Below are 10,335 nucleotides of genomic sequence, written 5' to 3' on the forward strand. Positions count from 1 at the left end.
TCGAATCGAGGTTTTCCTGCAGGTGGAACTTTATGTTTCAGTTAGGCGGCGGCCTTGTCTTCCTCTGCAATTATCCAGTTCGAAGCCCGGTGTAAGGTGTCCTGAATGGTTGGGAACCGATTTACGGTTAGCTATTCGTGGAAACGAGATTCGTGCCAGAGGCCATTTTTTAGTGCAGCCAGAGCAGTCGAGTCCGAGAGTCCTGGGATATGAACCTGGATTTCCTTGAACTTTGTTATATAAGACCGGAGAGACTCTCCAACATTTTGGCTCAAGTTCCAAAGCTGAGCATTTGTTACCGCGGTTTCGATTAAGCTAGAATACTGCTTAATGAAAGAGGTCGAAAACTCCGTGAAGTTGTTTATGGAGCCGGCTGCTAGAGAAGCGAACCAAAGTAAAGTTGGCCCGCAAAACGTCTCTGCGAACAACTTGCAGTATCCAGCGTCTGCTTCATGAGGTTTGAGGTCTACGCAGCTAGCTGTTAACAAGAAAGTCTTAAGATGACTGGTCGGATCTCCCTTTCCCTCGTAGCTTGAGAACTTAATTTTGCCAGTATCTTTGATGCGGACTCGGGCTACTTGGTCAGAGAAAGGAGTTCGCTTTGACTCCTCGATCACTCGGAAAATATCCGGAGCTGAAGTGGTTGCACTGTGCATCACAGACCACATGTCCCGGATTTCGCTCTGCATGCAGAAGATCTCGGGATTGGTGACGTAACCGGGAGTCGAAGTGTTTCCGCCCACAGGGGGAGGGAGACGAACTGGGACTTCAGAGGATCCAGCAATATCGAGCTGAACCGGAGTGTGGCTATCGCCGACCAGTGGTGGCGCTGCTTGAGTACTTAGCTGGGGTGGGAAAGTATTTCCCGGAGTGGAGTTTGCTGCTGCAGGCTGCGTGGTGAGAGGCGGAATGACGCCAGTGAAGTCCAGAGCACGTCGGTGAGGGTTTTGATCGGAAGACAGGAGATCGACCCAATCGGCGTATGCGCGGTGAGAGGCTGAGAGGTCGGCTACTGACGTAGTGATTGCCTCCAAACGGGTGGAGACCTATCCCTCCAGGCTGTCAAAACGCTCGGTGAGAGCAGTCGAGGCTGCTTGCTGGCGGTCGGACTTCTCAGACAAGTCATGCAAAAGTTTCTGGATAGCCTCCAGAGTTACCTGATTGGAAGAGTCGGTAGCCATAGCGGTGTTTGGATGAAGTGGGTTCGGATATGAGGTCGGAACTAGTAAGAGTATAGGTGATAACTCCCCTCCTTCTAGCACCAAATGTGGGGTCTGAGAAGTGTTCTCTCCTTCCGAACTGATTTATGTGTGGAGGAGCTTATCACCGTTAGGAGTTCCGAACTGAAAGGGAGTGTTTGAATGCTAAAAATGTATATTACTGCTTGAGAGCCAAAAAATATTCGATCACCTTGTAAGACTCCCCCCCCCTACATATTTATACAGACTAATTAATTACCCAATTAATGCGTAATTAATTTTACACGATTCTCGCGTCCTAATTAATCCACTTGAATGCTGGAATCTTTGACCGAGCTCGAGCTGCGAGCTGACTAATATGACGCCTCTCCGCGCTCTCTTCCTCTCTCTGGGCTTGATGGGCCGACCAGTGCTACATCCTTGGCCCGTTTAGCGTGCCCGGCCCATGCCCTCTGCCTGTTATCCGAGATGACGAATTGTGGGTACAACAATGAGGTAAGGTCAAAACATACTAGTCATTGATCCAGTCATTCACAAATTTCGTGATCGTCCTACCTTATCCTGAAAGTCTGAAAACGTTAAACAGAGGAACCACATCAACCAAAATTGTCATAACTGAACCGAACTAAAGTGTTTTGTTCGACAAACCATACGACCAACCGCGAACCTTGTCAAAACCGAGTGAAATTGAACTTTTTACTTTTCATACTAATTTTTTTTCCTTTTAGTTTGAATTCTTTGCAACTTACACCACAAATCTTTAAAATCAAGGTAATTTTATTGAAACCAATTATTTTTTTAATAAAAGATTTTTGATTAGTGCATGTTTTCGTAATTAATTTGGCATTTTTTTTCCTAGTGTATGTAATGGAAGAGAATGATTACTAAAATATTTTATTGGTAATGATTAGTTTGTTACACTTTGAGTTTATTACTTTTTTAAAAAAACATTATGATTATTGATGTATTTTATTTGGTGTAACCAATTATATCATAGTTGTAATCATTGAAAAAAAAATAGAACTATCATCAAAATCAATTGAACTCGAACCATATTAATTTATGACCCATAAGCTTTCCCGGTTCAGTTTTAAAAACAATGGTCATAAGTTAACTTTGACATAACCGAGTCAAAGTTATGTCAAAGTTATGTTCGGTTCAACTCAGTAAATAAAAAACTCCAAAAAAATATACAAAGAACCAAACCGAATTGATCCGAACGCCTAGCTGCAGTCAGCATTTTGTACCTAACGATTCTTAATTTCGTGGGCCAAATTTGGGCTTTAATACCATTTTTGAAAATTAAAGAAACCCTAAAGCCTTGTGTTGTGCGTTATACCTATTACGCGCAGCTCAAGTTTTGTCAGAGAGGAAGCTCAAGGGAAGAAGAAGATGGTGTCAGGGTCAGGGATATGCGCGAAGCGTGTGGTCGTCGACGCGCGACACCATATGAGTGGTCTTCTTGCGTCGTCACTTGCAAAGGAGTTGCTCAACGGCCAGAAAGTGGTGGTCGTCCGATGCGAGGAGATTTGTCTCTCGGGAGGTTTGGTTCGGTTAAGGATGAAGTACATGAGATTCCTTAGGAAACGTATGAACACTAAGCCTTCTCATGGTCCTATTCACTTTCGTGCTCCATCAAAGATCTTCTGGCGCACAGTTCGCAGGTTAGTTCACTTGAATTTTCATAATTTATGATCAGTTCAGAATTATGAGAATGCAAATGCGTTTTCTTTGAGTAGATTTCGAGTACTTTGTTATGTTTTCTCTGTGTTTATAAGAGAATTAGCAGTTTAATTATTCAATTCTGTTTTGTATCTTCTGTGTAAGTTATATGTAGCATTTATACAAACTTTATTCCCCTTTTTGGATTTTGGGGTGTAACAATGATTAAATAGTGGATAATTTGATTAGTCCAGAGATATGGCAGCTCTCAAGTGTGTTATGTACGAGAATTAGTAGTTCAATTGTGCAATTATGTTTAGTATTTGATGTGTTAGTAATGATCATTTCTACAAAGATCTAGTTTCTATCTTTAGTTTTTGGGGTTGTTACAAAGAATTGAATTGTGACCACTCTGCTGTGTGAGTAATAGGAATGTAGCATTTTTAGAAAGATGTCTTTTTTTTTTTTTGAGTTTTGTGAACTTGATGTTTTGTTTTGTTTTTGTGGTGGCAGTATGATTCCACACAAGACCAAGCGTGGTGCTGCTGCACTTGCTCGCTTGAAGGTTTTTGAGGGAATCCCACCTCCCTATGACAAGGTTAAGAGAATGGTTATACCTGATGCTTTCAAGTAAGTTCTCTTTGTTGTTTTTGTGTTCTGTTTTGTTTCATGATTTGGTAATAGTTACTGTCCAAATATCAACTGATTTTGTTAATCAGGGTTTTGAGACTCCAGAGTGGTCACAAGTACTGCTTATTGGGACGTCTATCGTCTGAGGTTGGGTGGAACCATTACGATACCATTAAAGTGAGTCTCTCGTGTTTGGGTTTGAATAACTTGTTTCATTTTTTGCTACTGCTAATCTGATGATTCTATAGACATAAATCTATGGATGATACAATACCTGTTTGGAGAATTTGTTAGGTCACTGAAACTGATGAGATCAATGTTTCAGTCTGATGTTTGGAGTTTTATGATTCTAACAGGAACTTGAGACAAAGAGAAAGGAAAGGTCACAAGCGACGTATGAGCGCAAGAAGCAACTCAACAAGCTCAGGACCAAGGCAGAAAAGGTTGCGGAAGAGAAGCTCGGATCACAGCTCGATATTTTTGCCCCGGTTATGTATTGAAGAAACCTGTCTAATCACCTCAACCAAGTTCCGTGGAAGCCTATTCTTGATTTTGCATCTGAAGTTTTGTTTTCTTAGTGTCAAAGAAAGAAGCCTCTCTTTTCATTACTCGATTGTTCTGCTACACATATGCTTTACTTATGTTGGTTCTTATTTCAATCAAAATAATGTTGTTTCATATGGATCCTTATTAATATTCACAAAGTACCCCATTTAAAACTTCAAACTTATACATTGATATTCACAAATTACACCAAATCTACACAAACACACATTGAGCAAAACAGAATCAACCAACAACCAGAATAAGAAACTTATGGGAGATGAATGAAAGATGAAGTAGGTGATGAAACTGAATCATGATCCTTGACTATCTCTCGAAGTTGGTTCACTATATCTTCCATTTGCTTCATCTCTCTGTGTTCTGCCACATCATCATCCCTCACCTTATCATTACAGTTATTATTATCCTCAATGACATGAACATCATACACAACCGGTTCTCTATCCTCAACAACATCGCTTGCTCTCTTGTCATTGAAACTATCGTCTTCTTCCGTCCCTTGATCATCCTCATCAATGTGCTTGTAAGTCTCAAGTTCTTTCTCCAGAAAATGCTTCTCTTTCTCCCTCTTTAAAAGAATCTCTTTGAGTATATTCATCTCTTCCTCGTCATAAGCAAATTTCTCATCAATCATTCTCTCGTATTGCTTCCCTTCCATCTCAAGCGAAGCTTTATCAGCTTGTAGCCTCAGAATCATAGCCATAGCTTCATCAGCTGCTGATGCTGAAGCTGCTCTTTCTTCCTCCAGTTCCACCACTAAAGCAGCTTTGGCTACTCTCTCTTCCTCAACAGCTTCTTCCAACAACCTCACTTTATCCATCAATTCCAAGTATTTATCTTTATCAAACGGATTCTTCTCTTCTTGGTCTTGTACTTGATGATGCAAAAGGCTTGGTCTAGTGGTAGCTAGCTTCTGGATTCTGAGTATGATTCTGAATGGCCAATCAAAGAGAAGTTTTTGGATGCAGAGATCACTGTTTTGGTACCCAAGAACTCCAGAACAGGGACAAGGCAAATACACTAGCAACTTATATGTAATAAAGACGAAAGCCGATACACAAAGAAGACAATAAGCAAATGCTAATTCCATAAAAGCAACCAAAATTCCATAAAACGTCAACCTATAACTTTCCGGGTAGTCCATTTTTTTTTTATTGTGGTTGCTCTCAATCAATCAATAAATACACTCTGAAGTCCACAAAATGTAAAACCTTTGCCAAAAAATCTGGAGATCTGCTGTGAATAGGAACCTATATCAAGAAAATCAAGAAAAGGGGGTATTAAGCTCGTATAGACTAGGATAAAGATTTCAAGAAGAGTTTTGAAACCTTAAACAAGATTTGAAATCTGATAACAGGGAAGGAGATTTTTATGAACTCTAAGACAATATTTATGTAGCCAAAACACAAATTCATAAAGTTCAAAGACAAGATTTATCCAAGAAAAGCTGAAAAAAAAAGAAGGAAACTTAGATTGTAAAAGCAAAAACAAAACAATTTGGGAAACGAAATCACTAATGAAACCCTAACGAAGAAAAAACTTTTTTACAAAGTCAATAATTAATTGCGTAGTTCAGAAGAAAAAGTCAAGAACATAAAATAGACAAAGAGAAAAAAGAGAAAAAGAAAAAGAGAAGAGGATAGAGATGGAGCTGAGGTCAAGAGTATAAACACCTGAGAAGTCTAAGGAGGAAAAAAGAGGAAGGAGCTTCGGAGTTCGGACAGAGAATCTTGGGTTCGTTGTTGTTTAGTTTTCTTAATTAAAAAAAAAATGAACAAAAAAAAAAAGAGTCGGTAATAATTTTGTCGCGTAGTTCACAAGTTCTCCAGATAATCAAAATGAGATGGATCCACGTGACAAAACAAATTGGGTAGCTAGACCTAAGTAGCTTAAACAGATGGAGTAGTGGCAACAGATCTAGGCTTGGGCAATAGAGTGCATTATCTACTATTTTGGCTTCCCAGTGAATGGAGAGGGCAATACCAACCGGTTTGGGACGGTTCAATTATTAACTGGTTTAAACACAGCAATTACGGTTTACAACATTATTTAGCATTTTAATAGGTTGGTTTAGATGCTGATTGGTTCTCCCACTGTTACCTTCAAACATAATGTTTGCAGGTGATAACAGTTAGTAGCGACTGGAACCAATCAAAAAAATCACTTAATAGCGTTTGAAACCATAACCACCTATTTCCGCAATCGAAATCGCAAACGTTGTGTTTAAACCTGTTAGACACTTAGTGGTTGTTAAAAGAGAGATTTACAATTTGTTGATGAGCGAATCGGTTAAACCAAAGTTTACCAAAATAAATGTAATATATAATTGTGAAAAAGTATTAAAAAAACCAAAAACTATATTAGGAAAAGGTACAAATTTTTTAAACATGATTAATAATTAAAAACCATAAATAATTACTAAATATTATTTAAATATTAAACAAATATTTTATAATGCAACACAAATAATTATTAATATTTGAAAACTAAAGGTAGAGAATGATTATTTGAGAATTAACATGAATATAGAGGAAATTCTCCTTTCGCACCTTGATCTAGGGCTATTTTCACTAAGCCGAATCTGTGGACTGTGCTTTTTATTGATTGCACTAGCTAAGAACAGATCCACAATCTATTATCTAATGAATATTCATTATGTAGAGAGATGGTAAAGGATGATCCTTATTCAACAATGCACACACATATTTATACAGGAGGTTGTTGAGATTGTTAAGATCACAATCTCGATATTCTTGGAGAGTAAGAAATCTATACAAGATAAACACAAATATAGATAAAGACTATCTATACTAATACGCCCCCTCAAGATGGACGCCGGCGACAGAGTCCAATCTTGGCCGAGAGATCAAGGAACCGAGCACGCGGAAGCGGCTTCGTTAAGGCATCAGCAAGCTGGTCTGCAGAGCAAATATGAGCTACACGAAGCTGTTTACCCTGGACTTGTTCACGAACAAAATGATAATCCAGCGCAAGATGCTTCATACGAGAGTGAAACACCGGATTTGTTGAGAGATAAGTAGCACCAATGTTGTCACAATAGAGAACAGGAACATCCGTAGACTTAAGACCAAGCTCCGACATGAGAGAAGTGAGCCATTTGACTTCAGAAGCAGCTGCCGTGAGAGCTCGATACTCTGCTTCTGTAGACGAACGAGCAACACCAGTTTGCTTCTTAGACGACCAAGAGACAGGTTGATGACCCAAGTACGTAATGTAGGCTCCCGTGGAAGTATAATCATCTCGATTGCCAGCCCAGTCAGCGTCAGAGTACGCATGTAAGTTAGACGGAGACTGANATGGATCCACGTGACAAAACAAATTGGGTAGCTAGACCTAAGTAGCTTAAACAGATGGAGTAGTGGCAACAGATCTAGGCTTGGGCAATAGAGTGCATTATCTACTATTTTGGCTTCCCAGTGAATGGAGAGGGCAATACCAACCGGTTTGGGACGGTTCAATTATTAACTGGTTTAAACACAGCAATTACGGTTTACAACATTATTTAGCATTTTAATAGGTTGGTTTAGATGCTGATTGGTTCTCCCACTGTTACCTTCAAACATAATGTTTGCAGGTGATAACAGTTAGTAGCGACTGGAACCAATCAAAAAAATCACTTAATAGCGTTTGAAACCATAACCACCTATTTCCGCAATCGAAATCGCAAACGTTGTGTTTAAACCTGTTAGACACTTAGTGGTTGTTAAAAGAGAGATTTACAATTTGTTGATGAGCGAATCGGTTAAACCAAAGTTTACCAAAATAAATGTAATATATAATTGTGAAAAAGTATTAAAAAAACCAAAAACTATATTAGGAAAAGGTACAAATTTTTTAAACATGATTAATAATTAAAAACCATAAATAATTACTAAATATTATTTAAATATTAAACAAATATTTTATAATGCAACACAAATAATTATTAATATTTGAAAACTAAAGGTAGAGAATGATTATTTGAGAATTAACATGAATATAGAGGAAATTCTCCTTTCGCACCTTGATCTAGGGCTATTTTCACTAAGCCGAATCTGTGGACTGTGCTTTTTATTGATTGCACTAGCTAAGAACAGATCCACAATCTATTATCTAATGAATATTCATTATGTAGAGAGATGGTAAAGGATGATCCTTATTCAACAATGCACACACATATTTATACAGGAGGTTGTTGAGATTGTTAAGATCACAATCTCGATATTCTTGGAGAGTAAGAAATCTATACAAGATAAACACAAATATAGATAAAGACTATCTATACTAATACGCCCCCTCAAGATGGACGCCGGCGACAGAGTCCAATCTTGGCCGAGAGATCAAGGAACCGAGCACGCGGAAGCGGCTTCGTTAAGGCATCAGCAAGCTGGTCTGCAGAGCAAATATGAGCTACACGAAGCTGTTTACCCTGGACTTGTTCACGAACAAAATGATAATCCAGCGCAAGATGCTTCATACGAGAGTGAAACACCGGATTTGTTGAGAGATAAGTAGCACCAATGTTGTCACAATAGAGAACAGGAACATCCGTAGACTTAAGACCAAGCTCCGACATGAGAGAAGTGAGCCATTTGACTTCAGAAGCAGCTGCCGTGAGAGCTCGATACTCTGCTTCTGTAGACGAACGAGCAACACCAGTTTGCTTCTTAGACGACCAAGAGACAGGTTGATGACCCAAGTACGTAATGTAGGCTCCCGTGGAAGTATAATCATCTCGATTGCCAGCCCAGTCAGCGTCAGAGTACGCATGTAAGTTAGACGGAGACTGAGCAGAGAAAAAGATACCCATGTTCGCAGTTCCCGCAAGATACCGAAGCACACGTTTTACAGCTTCCCAGTGAAGTGTGCGTGGCTGATGCATGTATTGAGACAACCGGTTAACCGCGAAGGCAATGTCAGGGCGAGTTAACCCAAGGTACTGAAGACTTCCAATAGTAGCACGATAAGTAGAGGGATCAGGAAGAAGATCACCAGAGGAAAGAGTGAGAACCTGACCAGAGGACATCGGCGTGGCAACTGGTTTGGCATCAGCCATTTTTGTTTTGCGGAGAAGATCGGTGATATACTTAGTCTGAGTTAAATGAAGCCCATCACGTGTGCGGGAAGCTTCCATACCAAGGAAATAGGAGAGCTCTCCAAGGTCTTTGAGAGAGAACTTGGCAGCAAGAAGATCCGTAACTCGAGTGATAGCAGACATGGTTGTGCCCGTGATGATGATGTCGTCAACATATATGAGCATATAGACAAAGGAGCTGGCAGATCGCAGAACAAAGAGTGATTCATCCGCGAGAGACTTCTTAAAGCCAATACTAACAAAGAAGTCTTTAAGAGCCGTGTACCAAGCACGTGGTGCCTGTTTGAGACCATACACAGCCTTGTTAAGACGACACACATGATTAGGACGATCTTTGTCTACAAAACCCGGAGGTTGAAGCATGTAAACTTCCTCTTCAAGCGGTCCTTGAAGAAAGGCATTGTTAACGTCGAGCTGCTGGAGGGGCTAACCCGAAGCCACAGCCGTGCCAAGAACAAGACGAATGGTAGCATGTTTGATGACCGGGCTAAAGGTCTCATGAAAATCCACTCCTGGGCGCTGGTGAAACCCTTTAGCAACAAGACGAGATTTGTAATTGTCGACCGAGCCATCAGGTTTACGTTTGATCCTGTAAACCCATTTAGAACCAACAATGTTAGTAGCAAGAGTTCTATCAACAAGATCAAAGGTATGATTCCGTGAGAAAGCGTCGTATTCAGTGCTCATAGACCGCCTCCATTTCGTATCTTTCAGTGCTTGTGTGAGATTTTCTGGCTCCAATTCCTGCAAAACAGTATGAAGGCCATACTTTGTGTTCGGCTTCGTGATGTTGTTTTTAGATCTCGTAACCATCGGATGCACATTAGTCACAAGAGGAAGCGACGTTTGTGATGCAGAGGAACCATCAGTAACAGTTGCAGGACTAGAAACGGCATGGTTGGACTCTTGTGCCATGGAAGACACATCAGTGGCAGGTGAAGGAGGAGAACACGGGAGAGTGGCCAAGACAGGAGTTTGAGGAAAGATAGGGACAAGCGATGCAGAAACGAAATCAGAGGAAGTGGTGTTTTCAGAAGGAGAATGTGTTTGAGCTAAAAGACGCGAGAAAGGAAATACCGATTCAACAAAATGAACATGTCGTGAGATGTATACACGAGAAGTCTCAACGTCCAGGCAGAGGTAAGCACTCTGTGTGAGAGAGTATCCCATGAACACACAGGGTTT

General features: G+C 40.2%; 2 protein-coding genes across 2 annotated transcripts; one reads left to right on the forward strand and one right to left on the reverse strand.

The window, feature by feature from the left end:
* Positions 2,534-4,169, forward strand: LOC104719150 (60S ribosomal protein L13a-3). Its single transcript, XM_010437008.2, has 4 exons — positions 2,534-2,863; positions 3,375-3,491; positions 3,581-3,668; positions 3,848-4,169. Exons 1-4 carry the CDS (start codon positions 2,592-2,594, stop codon positions 3,989-3,991), a joined length of 621 nt encoding a protein of 206 aa, XP_010435310.1. The 5' UTR covers positions 2,534-2,591; the 3' UTR covers positions 3,992-4,169.
* On the reverse strand, positions 4,188-5,830 carry LOC104719149 (probable myosin-binding protein 6). The gene is made up of 2 exons (XM_010437007.2): positions 5,729-5,830; positions 4,188-5,305 (listed from the first exon to the last, which is right to left on the reverse strand). Exon 2 carries the CDS (start codon positions 5,197-5,199, stop codon positions 4,306-4,308), a length of 894 nt encoding a protein of 297 aa, XP_010435309.1. The 5' UTR covers positions 5,200-5,305; positions 5,729-5,830; the 3' UTR covers positions 4,188-4,305.

The sequence above is a fragment of the Camelina sativa genome, chromosome 10, assembly GCF_000633955.1.
Source record: "Camelina sativa cultivar DH55 chromosome 10, Cs, whole genome shotgun sequence".
NCBI classification, from domain to species: Eukaryota; Viridiplantae; Streptophyta; class Magnoliopsida; order Brassicales; family Brassicaceae; genus Camelina; species Camelina sativa.